We start from the raw sequence: 16,274 nt of genomic DNA, 5'->3' as shown, positions 1-16,274 counted from the left end.
GTGTGATACAAGAATATATTGCACGAGATTTTGGAATAATTATATATAGGTATATTTGTAGGCCTAGATGTGGATTATATTTCCTAAGGTTATCATCATCCAGAATTGTCGCGAATTTTAAGTTTGTAATTTTACATGTTTATACAGTACGAAATCTCCTGTGAGCCGTTACGGTGTCTGTATTGTTGTGCTGTTGTATCATGACGCGTGTTGGTGCTGTCACCATGGTAACGCGCGACGCGTACTCGATACTCGTACAATATTAAAAAATATTGTATTGCATCCGGGTATTTTGCAAATATTGTACAATATACAGTTTTATTGTATCGCTCAAAAGCCTGATATAAATAATAATAGATTATGTTGTATAAAGGTTGATCTGGATTGTCAATAATATTAACTGTTTAATGGGAATGTATACTATCAAATCCATTTTTCTGGTGACATACCTTGTTACAATTTCATGCTGCTACTCAGCATTTCATCAGACTGGCAACCCTGCTTCTTCTTTCCTGAATTTGCTGCCGAAAGAAGAATCAAGGTTGGCAGTCTGATGAATTGCTGCGTAGCAGCATGAAACTGTAACAAGGTATGTCACCAAAATGGATTCGGTAGTATGAATTCCCATCACACAAACCAAAGAAAAAGGTCAATAGATCTATAATTTGCTATTATTGACGACCATTCGTTATTTTCAATGACATGAATTTTAAGAAACGGGACCACATCAGTGATCGACTGAAGTTTCGTCCGAATAATAAAATTTTAAAAAAGGTCTGCGTATATTTAAAAAAAGGCTACGATACAATTTTGATGTATATCCACTTATTTGGCGTTTGTCATATGATAAATACTAATTTGTTGCAATTGTTCCGGGATCAAGAGGATAGCATTTCCATAATCAATTATCCCACTTGGCCCCAATTAAATCATGGCTTATAACTTTGTAAATGAAACAAAAAACGCAAGATGTAATTTACTTTCCTGTTATGTAATACAACTTTTGAAACCGTTGAAGAAGTGATACGGGAAAGGGTTCCGGAATTAAAAGCAGACACCGCGTTCCAAGTTAAGGGGGTACTACACCCCTCGATAAATTAGTGTCTATTTTTACATTTTTCTCAAAAACTAATAACACAGTGGTAACAAAAGTTATGTATATTATAGGGGCATGGAATCCAATTACTACACTGGAATTTCAGTGACCCAAGACAGGCGGTTTGTTATTATGATAAGAAATAAGGTACCACTAGGATTTACCTCGTTTCCTATCATATATACTGAACCGCTTTTTCTTGAGACACTGACATTTCAGTGTAGTAATTGGATTCCTTGCCCCAATAATATACATAACTTTTGTTACCAGTGTGTTATTATTTTTTGAGAAAATGCACAAATAGTCACAAATTTACCAAAGGGGTGTAGTACCCCCTTAAACGTACTCATGTAAAACGATAGTGTCATTTAACATGTGGTACTACATTCTTGTTTACAAATAGGGACTCATGAAAACTAATATTACACGAGACACAAGTGGGATGCGTCTGTATATATCCCAATATCGAGGTACGTTTATTATGGCTTATTGTTGGGTCAAAGATCATCTAGGGTCACTTGAGGTCATAAACTATGCTGTAAATGCTTCTTGAACTTGGCTAACAGAATTGATTTATTGTACTTTAACTTTAAAGCCAAAGTTTTCCAAGGTTTCAAAGAATATGCATTGTTGTTAAGAAAAATTAGATGGGGAGGGTAATACAACTTATGAAATTCTCTGTATAATTAATCTTAAGGGCTGGGGTATGAACGTTTGGACAGTATTTATTGTGGGACATTAGAGCACATCAGACACATCGAATTTCATTCTGAATACGAAGAATGTCATTCTGATATCAACTAATTTTGATTTTTTGAAATTCGCAATTTAATACACATTTTATGGCAAATCATTAAACATTGATATTTTTGATATATAACAGTTCTTGAAGTAAACTTTATAAATCTGATGATTTATACTTAAAGTGTATGTAGGTGGGATGAAAAGCCGACGATCAATTGAAAATTTTGACCTTTCGTATTCAAGATATGGATTTTTTTCCCAAAACACCAACAAAAATTAGGTCTTTTTGGGAAAAAAATCCATATCTTCAATATGAAAGGTCAAAATTTTCAATTGACCGTCGGCTTTTCCTCCCTGCTGCATACACTTTAAGAATATGTCATTAGATTTATATAATTTACTTCGAGGACTGTTATATATCAAAATTTGAAAAATATCAAATTTTATAATTTGTCATAAAATTTGTATTATATTGTGATTTTCAAAAATGAAAATTATTTGATATCAGAAAGACATGCTTCGTATTCAGAATGCAATTCGATAGGTCTGAGGTGCTCTCATGTCCCACAAAAATACTGTCGAAACGCAATAAACGCTCATTTTAGATCCCTTAACCCGTTCCTGTTTATGTTTTTTTGCGTTTACATGTTTAAGATAAGCAAGGTGAACTGATAATGTACATGGACCGTGATGGAAAGAACCCAAAGTGGCTTACAGATAATGTGACTGTACGGTGGAAAGGTATTACATGACTATTCAAATACCCCTGTTATGTTCATTTAAGGGTAGACGAGGTATTGTTGGTCGAAGCAACCTAAAAATCGATATTCATTATCTAGATCAATATACTATTGAAAAATAACACCTTGATGTTTTGCAAAAGTTAATTCTACAAATTGTATACTTTGCAAACTTGCTTAATGTATTGTTGTTAGTGAGTTATGTACGTTTTACAAAAGTGTTGTTGTTTCAGCCCTCTTTACAACGTAACTCAAGAACCGCAGCACATATAAAAGTATATCTGTGATATTTTAATACTTCTACACGCTGGCTATGAATTGAGCAATGCAGTTTTTGCCAAAGCTCACTACCATTCGTAAGATGCTGTGAACTACCAAATCACAACAGTTTAAAATAGTTAATATCCTTACACTAGTGGAAGTTTTGGATGAGAAAACGGACATTTTGATGAGAATCGGCCAAAATGGTGAGAATTTAATTTTCCCATTCTTTTGGATGAGAAACTTCATGGTGTATCTGTCAATCATTATTGTCTTATTAAACTGGTGAGAATTGCTAATCCCCGCGAAATAAACATTATTTTCTCATCCAAAAGAATGAGAAAATTAAATTCTGACCATTTTGGGCGTTTCTCAGTAAAATGTCCGTTTTTTTCATCCAAAACTTCCACTAGTGTTAAGAGTCCTGCATGATTTCAGATGCCATACTTGTGGTTACTATCTTGTTATTCATGGCAGCTATTAATTAGCCAACAGGGGTCATCTCAGAATACTAGTACACACCAGACCTCCGAAATGAAATGAACATCCCATCCATCTGTGAAATGTGGGACACTGGTGATGATTGTACTAGGATTTATTAGCAGTTACCGGTTGGTGCGCTCCAAGGTGATATATGAGGGCCGTGCAGCGTTTATAATATCCACCATATAACACATGGTTCTATAAAGGAGATCCCAATACATGACTTTTTTCGGGAGGGGAAAAATACCCCAAACCTTCGTTTTGAAATATTGTTGACCTTAACTTACGAAACGCAAGACCTAATATAAACACGACTATTTGCTTACTATATCCTTTTCATGAAAGTCAATGTATTAATATATTAAAACAGTATATGACTAAAACGGGAAAATATATCTCCTGGTATGGTTGAGAGAATTGAGTTTTTGTCAATTCTCCAGTGGCTTGTATTTCTTTTTGACATGGGGGGGGGGGTTGAAAAAATATCTTGAAGTATGGTGATAGCAGCACCTTTTGGCCACACAATAAGTGGGCACGTGTAAGAGTTCACCATATTGAAGCTAAACTGATGAAATATTGTGCAAAAATGGAATAAATGCACGCCAGTATCCCTAGCTTAAAATGGCAAAATGTGTACTTGATAATTTGGTCAGAAACCCACATACAGGCGTCAACATGGGGTAGGGGTGTTATTGTATGGACCACCACTTATTAAGATATTGTCCCATCCTCCTGTGATCTACGCCTATGAAATTTTCTGCAGAATTGAAAGTAAGAAGAATAGGATTTAGTTAATTTCTACAGGGATGCCTTATTATTATGCCTCAATTTTTGCAACAACATAAAAAACAGCTCCAACCAGACAAACCAAACACGCCAAGAGCGCAATACACTTTTGCATCTGCTAAAGCTCTGTTTATGTTTAATGCTCTGCATGCTAGCCATGCGCTTTAACGGAAAAAGTTCAAGTGTTGAAATATTTTCTCAAAATGTCAAGAGCTATCTTAAGAACTACTGAACCAATACTAGGCTTGTTTGTACTCATTTTAATGCATTTATCATGCTGATTCCAAATATGGTCATGAAAATTTACATTTCTGAAATTTTTGAATTAAAAAAAAAATTGAAACTTGTCGTCTGCAGTCGACACCCGCGTGAAGAGAGTTAATTGGGTTAATTTACATGATATTCCACTCTATTTGTATGCAGGAGGCTTTGTGCCGGTTGACGGGAAGACACACATATCTACGTATATTCAGGTCAACGAAACCACCAGTGCTGTAATATTCGCGTTCACATCATTTGGGATAGTTTTAGCTGTGTTTTTCCTAATCTTCAATGTTGTTTACAGAAACGAGAAGTAAGGAGAATTCTCTATAACTTTAAATTATTTTAAACCAATGGTTAACGCAGTTTCATTTATCATGTATTCACACAGTATTTAATTTATTGCAGGTTAAATGTTAAACGTCAATTGAATTTGAGTAGGCCCTACTGTTTGTAAAGGATTGACATACATGATAAATAAAATTGTTTTGATCGCCGATTATGTGACCTGCTACCACGAAATGAGCGTAAAGTCGCAGGCTGGTAGTTTCAAAATGCCCCGGTTTCAGCGTTGATGGTCTTTGTATCCTTTGTGAATTGTTCCGTGTGCCCCCATTCACAAAGGACATACAGACAAACTTCTGCCTTGAATAGGTCCTCCAGGATGTCTCGAAACTACCAACTTGCTACTTTATACTCATTTTGCTGTAACAGGCCACATATTTCTTAGGATACATACTCTCTCACAAAACTACAAAACGTCTTACGCACCAACCTAACCCACAAACACCCTCACTCCCCACATGCATGCTGGTCCGACATGTAAAACACACACAAAAAGCTTGCATCTGTATGATGTGGACAGCTAATGAAACAGACTTTACAGACAACGAACGGAACTCTACGCAAACCAATTTTGTAAACCTCACATATTATTTTTATTTAAGATTTTGCATAAATATTATGATATAATTTGCCATTTCATTGTAGAATTATAACGTTCTATATTTTTGCTTTGATTCAGGGTAGTAAAGATGACAAGTCCCGCGTTAAACACAATAATAGTGATTGGTTGCATTGCAATTTATTCAACGATTTTCATGATGGGTGTTGATCATTCAAAATTTACTGATAACAAGGTGTCAGCCTTGTGCCATGTAAGTAAATAGTAAAAACTATCATATCATTGTGTTAAATTGGTATTGTGAGAGGGATCGAATATATTTCCCTAAAAGCTCTCTATGAGCTGGGGGCTACTTAAAAAAAATACAGGGTGTATCAAAATAAAGTATGCAGTTTGAAAAATGCTGCTAGATTAAAAATATGAGGTCTTTGGTCAAAATTCTCTAGTTTATAACTTAATCAACATCTTATCCTCCTACAGCTGAAACATCATTGGCGTGTGACCATTAATAAGAGTTTGGTAGCTACTCCAATATGTCAGCGCTCAAATCGGACACAATAGAACAATAAACCATTCAGTGCGCTGGACAAGATGATGATTAAGTTATCAACTACCGTAAACGTTCGGCTAATGGCGCATCTGGGGCCTTTGCCTTGGGGTAAATTTGAAGTACAAATAGAGAGCTCCCTCCTCTAAAAATCCAAACAAGAATTAAGGGTATGTGCCCTTATATGCTGGTGGGATTTTTATGTGAGGGCACTTTTAGTTTGTGTCTAAAATTCCAGTTATGTCAAGGGAGCACATAGCGCCATTAGGCGAACGTTTACGGTAGATAATTTTGACCAAAGTACTTTTTAATCTAGCGGCATTTTCAAACTGTATACTTTATTTTTGATACACCCTGTATATCATTATGTGACCTGCTCACACGAAGTGAGCGTAAAGTCGCAAGCTGGGAGTTTCGAGACGTTCTAACAGTTGAGCAGGGGGGGCGGCCAAGATTGACTGAATTTTGACGTCGTCATTGGTTTTACACGTAAACACAAAAATGTCTCAAATTATTCCAAAACTGTACGCATGCTATTAAGTACTATTTTATCAGTCTAAATCCGTTGAGGTTCGACAGTGAACCTCATTGTAAGTACTGTTTTTTGAATGTTTTGTATGAATAACGCACGATATGTTACGATAATACTGAAAATTCCCCCCACGTATACCAATACGACTACGTGGTGTAATGGTTAAGAGTCTCGCCTCCCACGCAGAGGGTCCCGAGATCGATTCCCACCCCCGGCAATGATTAAAAAAATTTTTTCTTTTTTCTTTGAATCTAAAATTATTTATGCATTTTTTTTTTTGTAATGGGGCCAATAGAGCTAAAAACGCATCTTGGCTTGGGAAAAAATAATTGCGATTAACGTGCAGGCAGTGTTGCCGTCATATTGTCTGTTTTGTTTACGCTTTTGGCTGTTGCCACATTGAATAATGTAGTCCACCGTCGTCTGCAGTTGAGCTGATGTTCTTTGCATGAAGATACCTGCATTGGCAGTAGTATATCCTTTGTGAATAGATACAGAATGTAATACAGAGTACAGCATATTCTGTCGCCATTCACAAAGTACATACCACTGACTATACAGGGGCCTTCAAACAAAGAACAGCAACTCAACAATTGGAAGGTCTCGAAACCACCAACTTGCGACATTACGCTCATATCGTCATTATATTCTCTTGTGTCTTTGTTATTAACCAATGGAAATTACGAAGAGCAAAAAAGCTGAAAGTGACTACCAACTGTCAACATTCAACAACCAATTGCCTCAGGACTTTCTGGAAAGTAACTGATGTAACTGATTCCCCATCTGAGTGCATTGTCCTTATTTGTCCAAACTGGGAAGAACCTAAACCGGTCAAGAACAATTGCTGTTAAAAAACAAACAAACAAAAAAAAAACACCTGGAAGAGAATTTCTTTGGGACCTACACCGGTCAAGAACAATTGCAATAAACTTGAATAGTGACGCCAACCTGGTTCTCACAATGTTGGCTTCATCATTATACAGCTCTGAGACAAAATTCTGCCTGACCTGTATTCATTGAAACTGGACATCAATGTTGCTAAAATATTCATATTTCTTTTTTATATTGAATTTCCGGAACCACAGACACAATATGCATTAATATCGGTTGGATTTACATTAGCGATGGGGGCGGTCTTCGTAAAGACATATCGAGTACATGCGATATTTACAAACTCGAGGAAAGGGATGAAAGTGGTAAGTTTAATAGCTGATGTGATATAACATCATTCCGAAAAAGAAAAAAAAAGAAACTCAAGGGAAAGTAATTGATAGCGGAGAGGTACAGGATTTGAGAGAACACAATCATGGCGGCAACAAAGGTGGGATACGATGATGACATGCCCAGAGAAAACAATTGGCGACAACTAAAATATAACATAATAAAGCTTAGATTATATTTCATACACTCTTAGATAGCGAGAACCAATCAGAGCAAACGTTAGAAAAATGCGAAACATGCATTGATTGTGTATTATGCACGGACGCGCACTACACGTACTAAGCGCAGTGCATTCGGACGCGTTCATTTTTCTTGTTGGTTGATGCATTTATATTTGCTTGTATTTTCCAACATTTTTAGTGTCAATTTCGTTAGAAAAAAATAGCCAAAATCATGTATATCTTTCTCGTGTATTAAAAATCTAGACGGCAAGGCCTGATGTTCGTTCCTACACAGGTGCATGAAAATGAAAAGAGTGTATCGCATGAGTATATCGTGCGGATTAAACAGCTCAGGAAATGTAATCTTTCTTCCTGACAGTGTAGCCGCAAACTGCAACCTTCTAAACTTTCATTGTCTTAGATATAACAGTAAACCCTACAATTATGTCCAAATAATGTTCAAATTGTTAGGTAAAAATGTAACATTGATGCAGATTCTCAATTTCAAAAGTTACACTGAAACCTATTAACATTGCCAAAGTTAATCGGTAATTTGCAGTCTTGCGGAGCATGTTGTAACATTTTGTATTGATTTGATTAGCTTTTCAGTGTAACTGTTGATTTTGCATTCAACTTATAAATATTGTGATTCATATCACAGTATGGGTCAAATTTTGGAACAAATTCTGATCTCATCTTGTGTGAATGCCAGGAGCTGCCGTGGGTTAGCCCGATAAACCACCACCATGTCACCAAATATTGGGCCATTGAAACGTATGATGTATCATAAAGTGCAGAGCCTATGGGCTTCTTGTTTGCTATCTAGTTGTAAACTAAGACCGTTAAAATTGCGTACTGTGACCATCCAATCATTAGTTGTACCCCATCATTGCAGATTATACCAGACAGCGAATTGATAAGTTGGATATTAGGGTTACTAACCTTAGACATCGTTATTTGTGTTGTTTGGATCACGGCGGACAGGATGTATGTAGCGGACATAGAGCTTCAACCAAAGGTATTTGAACTATTGAACTTGTACTTGAATTACAATTAAGGATCTCAAATATGACCAAGTTATATTGATAAATTGAACATTGATATTTGAACTTAACATCAATCTAAAAAGACTGGCTATAATATAAGAAAGAAGTTATATTTCTTTAATGACCTTTGAAGAAAACTCTAAAGCATAATATAGAAATAAGTAAGACAAAATTATGATGCTGATGTAATGATGATACTGACAATAAAATAATTTTGAGCACATCAGAAATATCGAATTGCATTCTGAATACGAGGAATGTCCTGATGATATCAAATAATTTTGGACACTATCTGATCCCTTAAGGTGGCACTAATTTTTACTGATATTGTGTAACATTTTCTAGTTAGACACCACTCATCCAGAAAAAGAATTCTACAATGTACCAGTCATCCGACAATGTGAATCCAAATATGAAGCGATTTTTCTCAGTATTCTAGCCGTTATTAAAGGCGTACTGCTTGTATTTGGTGTGTTTCTGGCATGGAAAACACGAAATGTGGCGATAAGTTCTCTCAATGATAGTAAGTTGCATGTAAAAACATAGAGATTTAGTAACAATCGGCATATAGGATCATACGTGGTGGTGGAATTTGTTCATGCAAATTGTGTTTGTTTCTGTTCAGAATAGAATAAGTGTACGTGGGTGGTATTTATGCAAATATGTCTGTATATTTTAACTCCAAAACTTCCCCATTGCACTGTTATACATGGGAAATGCAAAATATTTTATTAAATTTTTATCTGTAATTCAAAACTTTGAGTGCAAAAAATATTAATACCTAGTTCTCGTCGAACAAGCAGTTGCAACTCCTTCATGTATCACACATGAAACACCAAATAACTTGAGTTAATGGTTGCACCATCCTTTGCCTATATACATACTCACCTTAACCTGGGACCTTATTCTCTTTGAATATTTCAGGCAAATATATCGCCTTCTCCGTGTATACCACCGCCATTGTTGTCATTCTACTAATCCCTGCTTTAACTGTTACCACTAACGACGTTGAAGCGCAGTTTATTCTAATAGGATTTGCTGTTGTTTTTACCATAAGTGTGGTTCTCTTACTTGTATTTCTACCAAAGGTATGTAAGGTAATACTTACAGTTTGGTCCGATAACGCCATCGGTAGGTATCAATGGTCTATCGGTGCCCGATAGGTACCGATGGTTCTATCGGTGCCCGGTAGGTACCGATGGTTCTATCGGTGCCCGGTAGGTACCTATGGTTCTATCGGTGCCCGGTAGGTACCGATGGTTCTATCGGTGCCCGGTAGGTACCGATGGTTCTATCGGTGCCCGATAGGTACCTATGGTTCTATCGGTGCCCGATAGGTACCGATTGTTCTATCGGTGCCCGGTAGGTACCTATGGTTCTATCGGTGCCCGGTAGGTACCGATGGTTCTATCGGTGCCCGGTAGGTACCGATGGTTCTATCGGTGCCCGGTAGGTACCGATGGTTCTATCGGTGCCCGATAGGTACCTATGGTTCTATCGGTGCCCGATAGGTACCGATGGTTCTATCGGTGCCCGATAGGTACCGATGGTTCTATCGGTGCCCGATAGGTACCGATGGTTCTATCGGTGCCCGATAGGTACCGATGGTTCTATCGGTGCCCGATAGGTACCGATGGTTCTATCGGTGCCCGGTAGGTACCTATGGTTCTATCGGTGCCCGATAGGTACATATGGTTCTGTCAGTGCCCGATAGGTACATATGGTTCTGTCAGTGCCCGATAGGTACATATGGTTTTGTCAGTACCCGATAGGTACCTATGGTTATTTTCGTAACTTGAGATATACAGGGTGTCCCAGAAAAAATTACCGGGCAAATGAATTTGGACGTAAGTCGAGAAATAGACATCAGATTTTGTATCGAGCATATAATAATGAATATTTGTACAGTGATATGTTTTTATTTGAATAAAAATGATAGCACTATGCAAATATTAAGTGTGCAACAAAAATGGAACCATACTCGTTTATTTAAGAACAGGATGTAACAACGTAGCATTTTATTCTGTAATTTTGTTTTAATCATAACGCTTACATTCATGTTAACTCTAGGGTTGACATATCACTACACATTAAAGTAACTTTTATTTGAACGCATTTCTTAGCGATAACGTTAAGCTATATGTAACAATAAATAAATGTTATGATATTAGGACCTGCTACAGTCACAAGCAGGTGGTGGCCGCATTGCATTCTCTAAATTCAGTAAATTTTCATCGTCAACCGTGTAATTGAATGTAATTATTTTGAAATTTTAAAACGCTTGAAATATCACAAACAAATAGGCCTATGTTGATAAATAATATAAATATAAGCTAAAACCGTTGGGGTTCGATAATGAACCCCACAAAACTAACCGAGTATATTGGAAAATGCCATACGGCTGGGCGGTTTCACAAGTTGCCAGCTCGATCATGTCATCCGCCGCCTGGTCACAAGCGCTTTATGAAAACGACCCTTATATATATTACCGATGCTCGCTTGTTACTTACAGGGCGTCCCAATGAAATCAATATTTTAATTTTTGTATAATTTGTTGTGGATGTGGTCCCATTTAACTTTTAGGGACAAATCAAGGCTAAAGCTCATGGAGTTTTATTTTGTACCAATTTGCAGTTGGTTCATCACAAACAACACTAGTATACTAGCATGTGGGAGTTTATTTAAAAGCGTGTTGTATCATTGTGACTCTGTAACATGGTTTTATGTATGGGAAGCTGATGAATAATGTGCGACAAATTGTTTGCTGGACTGCTGCTGCTAAAGGTCTAAGCGACAGATCCTCCGAGAGATGAACAGGGTCATTAATCTGTACCTTCTTTTTATTTGATATTTTATTTAGGTCGTTACCTTCGTGCAATCCCGGAATGGTGGAGATGAGAGGATAACTACATTGGGGACATCCGATTCCAAATATAATGTTGCCTCTATCTCGTATACTGCTAACTCTAGTAGCAATGTACATATGTTTGCGGTGCTTACTTCAAAACTTGATATGGTAACGTTGATATTATGTACTTTATTTTTTCGCGGTTGCGCCCCAAGTGTGTCCACAAACCGCTACTATGCGCGTGCGTAATACTCCAAGGTTTACTTTCTGGCTTATGTCAAAGCGTATTATGAAAGACAGAGATAAAAAGACTAGTTCGCGTCTGACGCCAGGGCAAAGGAGCGCCGTGATTGGTTGCCGACCTGCGCAGTACGGCATTTTCTGTCTAGTTGTCAGAATTTTAGACGCAATTTAGTCTTTTTATCTATGTCTTTCATTATAATCACGGACTTTGTTTAATCGATATTTTAATGAATTCCAAGAACAAGAGGAAGAAGAAGGAGAAGGGGAAGAAAATAGAGTATGAACAAGAAGGAGGAGAAGAGTCAGCAGAAACAGTATGTAGAAGAATTAGAATATTATCCCAGCTAACAATTTTTCGTTGTTACAACGTTGTCTTAAAGTTATATAAAGTCGTACAAACGTAATATACGGACGTTGTAAGTACGTAAATCTGTGAACTCCTATTCGTGTCGTGAAACGTTATTCCCGAACGTTAATGTAACGTCATTATGACGTTGTTTCGACGTCAAGTTGTGAACGTCGAAACAACGTCACTATGACGTTATATCAACGTCCGAAAATCACAACACGAATACGAGTTCACAAATTAACGTAATTACGACGTCAGTAGACTAGGGGTGGTGCAATAATTATGTGTACCGGGGGGTGAATTCTCAAAATGGTCTGCCAAAATCGCTTGCCCCCTTTGGCTGTGCCAAAAACCTTTGCCCCCCTTTCGACGTGCCAAAAACCTTTGCCCCCCATTTGACGTGCCAAAAATCTTTGCCCCCTTACACATGCAAGATTTTGGGGAACCCGAATTTAAAACCTTAAATTGTCTTAACATAAAATGCGAGCGCAGCGAGCAGGAAATTTTGCATATTTGAACGTGTTCGTAACGTTTTCCTACGCCTTTTAGGGCGTAATATAGAAACAGTGCCCAAAATATCTGTGCCAAAAATTGCTTGCCCCCCTTTCGACCTGCCAAAAATCGCTTGACCCCCCTTTCGACCTGCCAAAAATGCTTGCCCCCCTTTTGGCCTGCCAAAAATCTTTGCCCCCCTATAATTCACCCCGGGGTACACATAATTATTACACCACCCCTTACGTTGTATCGAGGTCAGACCATGACATTTACACGGCGTTGTAATAACGTACTTTATACGTCGAAACAACGTCATAAATTTGCGTACTAACGACGTCCGTAGATGACGTTGTATCTGGGTCAGTTCATGACTTTTAAACCACGTTTTAACCACGTGCTTTATACGTCGAGACAACGTGATTTTAATGTCTTAAAAGACATTATATTAACATCCGGCAACAATGATGCTCAATCCCAAAAAGGAGAGCGTATAAAAATTTAAAGTTTATAACTTCAGGAATAGAAGTCGTTACTTTGAGTTTCACGCCTAAAGGCGATCGTCAATCGACACGATGAGAAAAGTTTGGCTGGACAACAATCTCCTTGGAATGGAAGAATTTACATTCCATGTTGTCAATATCTAAACTATTTTTCAGATACGTATTTGTGTAACGTTTTCTGAACGTATTATTCAACCAGGTCTGGTCAAACATTGCATCAACGTCGAAACAACGTCATTACAACGTCATAATGATGTTATATCATCGTCCAAATTTAACGTCGAAAATAACGTTGTCACTACACGAATACGAGTTCACAGATTTACGTATTTACAACGTAAATGACAACCTAAGTCCAACGTCAGCGAATGTCGTGAAAACGTAGTGTGTTAGCTGGGATAGTGTTATAATGAAAATACACAATCCCCTGATGATTATTTTAATAGTTAAAACTACTAAAGCTTTTGCATATATTTTTGTATCTCTTTTGCAGAAGCAAGAGGAGCTGGACATTCTCAAGGAGCGTTTGGCAGAATATCGATCATATCATGACAGATCTCAAGAAAACTGTAGGCACTGACGTTTAAATAATAAAAACACAAAATATACTTTTAACTATAATTCCAGTATTAATTTAGTATTGCACTTATATTAACCTTGACACACTTTGCAAGACTTTCAGCATATCTTTTTGACTTTGATGAAATTTCTTACCTAACATCAGTTTTATATATCAAAATGTCTTTGTTGAATTATTTCACAAATATCGGTGCAAGTACAATGTATGCATATCATATCAGACATGTTAGTCCAATTTGCTGTACTGTCCATTTTCATATTCATACAACCATTCAATATTTTTATATAATGTCAAGCATTTTTTAGACATCAACCTAGGAGATAACACTGATAAAACTTCGACCAGTTACACATGACCTCGCCGTAGATAACTGGTCGTGGTAATTTTACTGGACAGGAAAGTGTAGCAAAAAAATCGGGCTTATTACCCTGTCCGTAACCGATTGTGATGAGGTATTTTATCACTGATTCTACGGGGTATATTTGGACCCCGGACCTCTCGCACCAATGGCAACTGTTTTTATCAACATTCACGTTTTACGTCCGTTGGCTTCAATTAGACATTAGGTAGCAAATTTGTAACATTTAACTGTTTTTTCAACTAGTAGTAACTCCTTTAATTAAACAGTGCCTCTGTCATACCCCATGTATTGAGACTGTCAACATTTGCCAACCCTTTAGCAAAAGTCACTTGCTATGAACTACGTGCCTGCTCACGGCTATCTTAGTTTAACTCATTTACCCGCCTGGGTCTTAGACTGCTGCCCTCATTCGTCAACTTTCTGGGTTGACGACTGAGAAACTTGTGTTTTAAAAAAGTGACGGACTTTTCCACTAGATTCTGGTGATCTGAGACTGCGCAGTTGTGTTTAAATTGACCTTTTGATCGAGTTTGTTATGGAAAAGGTACTTTTAGAACTTCATAGCCTGATCTTGTCAAAATGGCGTGGTACAGTGGCGCCAATAGTAATATTTTCATGAGTCCGACACGATACGAGGTGTAAGAATTTCAGTCGTCATTACAAGCATAAGACAAATACATGCGCAGTGAAGACGGAAGTATTTAGTCTAGCACTTCCTTAGGTTGTATGTCTTATTGATCACGTCAATGATAGGTAAAAAACCTCAGGGAGAATCACGTGATGAATTGAAAATGCAAGCTTCATTAAGGCAGAGGTAACGTAACGTACTTATACAATGGTTAGCCTCAAATTCGGCAGTGACGTAGGTGCATTGACGTTACTACCAAACTTCAGGTGAGCCAAAGAATTAGTATGTACTTCTTGGAGGGCAATTAAGTGAACATGTTGGTGCTTAAATTGAATGTCAATAGTCATCCAGTAGTTGGGCATAAAAAAAAAAATTAAAAAAAAGCACAGTGATTTATAGTGCGCTACGCACAGGCACAACGCCTAGACGTTGATCCACAAGCCTCAGCACACTTTACAGGTTGTCGCTGACCACTACGGCCCCGCATCATTCCACAAACCATTAAACAACAAATCAGGGACTTTGCTGCTTCAAGAGCGCACACCCTAGACATTCCACAAATAACCATCGCAACCAGGATCAGCTCCCCGAGTTTCGTACGGGTTACAACGAGACAAATTAGCAGTGAGTTCCTTGTCCAGGGGAATTTCAAGCTAACTCAATTTTTCCACGTGAGCGTATAGGCACCGCCAGGGTTCGAACCCGCAACCTCTCGTACCACAGTCGAACGCCTTATCGATTGAGCTAACTTGACTGCTAAATAAATCTAATGATCTACCTTGACCTACCTTGATCTATGCCGTTCACTCCAACTGGGGGTTGAGTGATGGCATCCGCATCACAGTGTCCCGCCAAACTGTTCTGTCTTCCGCTGTACGACTGGTATTTACTATGGAGTTTAGGTTGGTTCTTTTGCAGTCGGCTAGTAGGTGGTCTTCCTCTAGGTCTGACTCTCTGGATGTGGCATTTGAAGGCCATCTTGGGAAGGCGTGAGGGAGGCATTCTCTGGATATGGCCAAAATAATGCAGTATAAATCTAATAAATCTAATACTGGAACTTAATTTGTGCAACTTTGATACGTTGAGTCTGGAACCACCAGAATTCATCAGGCAAGTGACCAGCTGGACTGGTCACGTGATAGAAGGCTAGTTATCTTCTTGATGGCACAGTCTCATGCATGAGATAATTTAAAATGGAGTCTCCCTCTATTGTTCAATCCAGCGGATCAGTTGTCTGATGAAGTCTGGTGGTTTCAGAGGCAATGTAACAGGGTTGCAAAAGTAAGCTACAGTATTATAATTATTTCCAAAACTTTGTTCGGGCTTACATCGGTATCAATTTTTGTCAAATAAATCTGACATGCTGAAGCTGTTGTACATTCTCTAACTTTAATGGTCCTACTGCGATATTGGTTTATATATATATAAAGTTATTCCCTCACAGTATATTTGCGCTTTGGATACAGTCTCTCTTTTCGCCACTGCTTC

General features: G+C 37.7%; 1 protein-coding gene across 1 annotated transcript in view; it reads left to right on the top strand.

The window, feature by feature from the left end:
• Positions 1-10,858, top strand: part of LOC140158049 (gamma-aminobutyric acid type B receptor subunit 2-like) — a 41,545-nt gene extending 30,687 nt beyond the window's left edge. The window contains exons 8-16 of the mRNA XM_072181296.1: positions 1,500-1,566; positions 2,495-2,581; positions 4,534-4,684; positions 5,396-5,528; positions 7,440-7,550; positions 8,632-8,754; positions 9,128-9,305; positions 9,707-9,870; positions 10,853-10,858. Coding sequence (XP_072037397.1) covers positions 1,500-1,566; positions 2,495-2,581; positions 4,534-4,684; positions 5,396-5,528; positions 7,440-7,550; positions 8,632-8,754; positions 9,128-9,305; positions 9,707-9,870; positions 10,853-10,858 — 1,020 coding nt within the window. The remainder of the gene's footprint in view (positions 1-1,499; positions 1,567-2,494; positions 2,582-4,533; positions 4,685-5,395; positions 5,529-7,439; positions 7,551-8,631; positions 8,755-9,127; positions 9,306-9,706; positions 9,871-10,852) is intronic.
• Positions 10,859-16,274: the final 5,416 nt, after the last annotated feature.

The sequence above is a fragment of the Amphiura filiformis genome, chromosome 7, assembly GCF_039555335.1.
Source record: "Amphiura filiformis chromosome 7, Afil_fr2py, whole genome shotgun sequence".
Taxonomy (NCBI): Eukaryota; Metazoa; Echinodermata; class Ophiuroidea; order Amphilepidida; family Amphiuridae; genus Amphiura; species Amphiura filiformis.
This window is presented reverse-complemented; position numbering and strand designations above follow the sequence as displayed.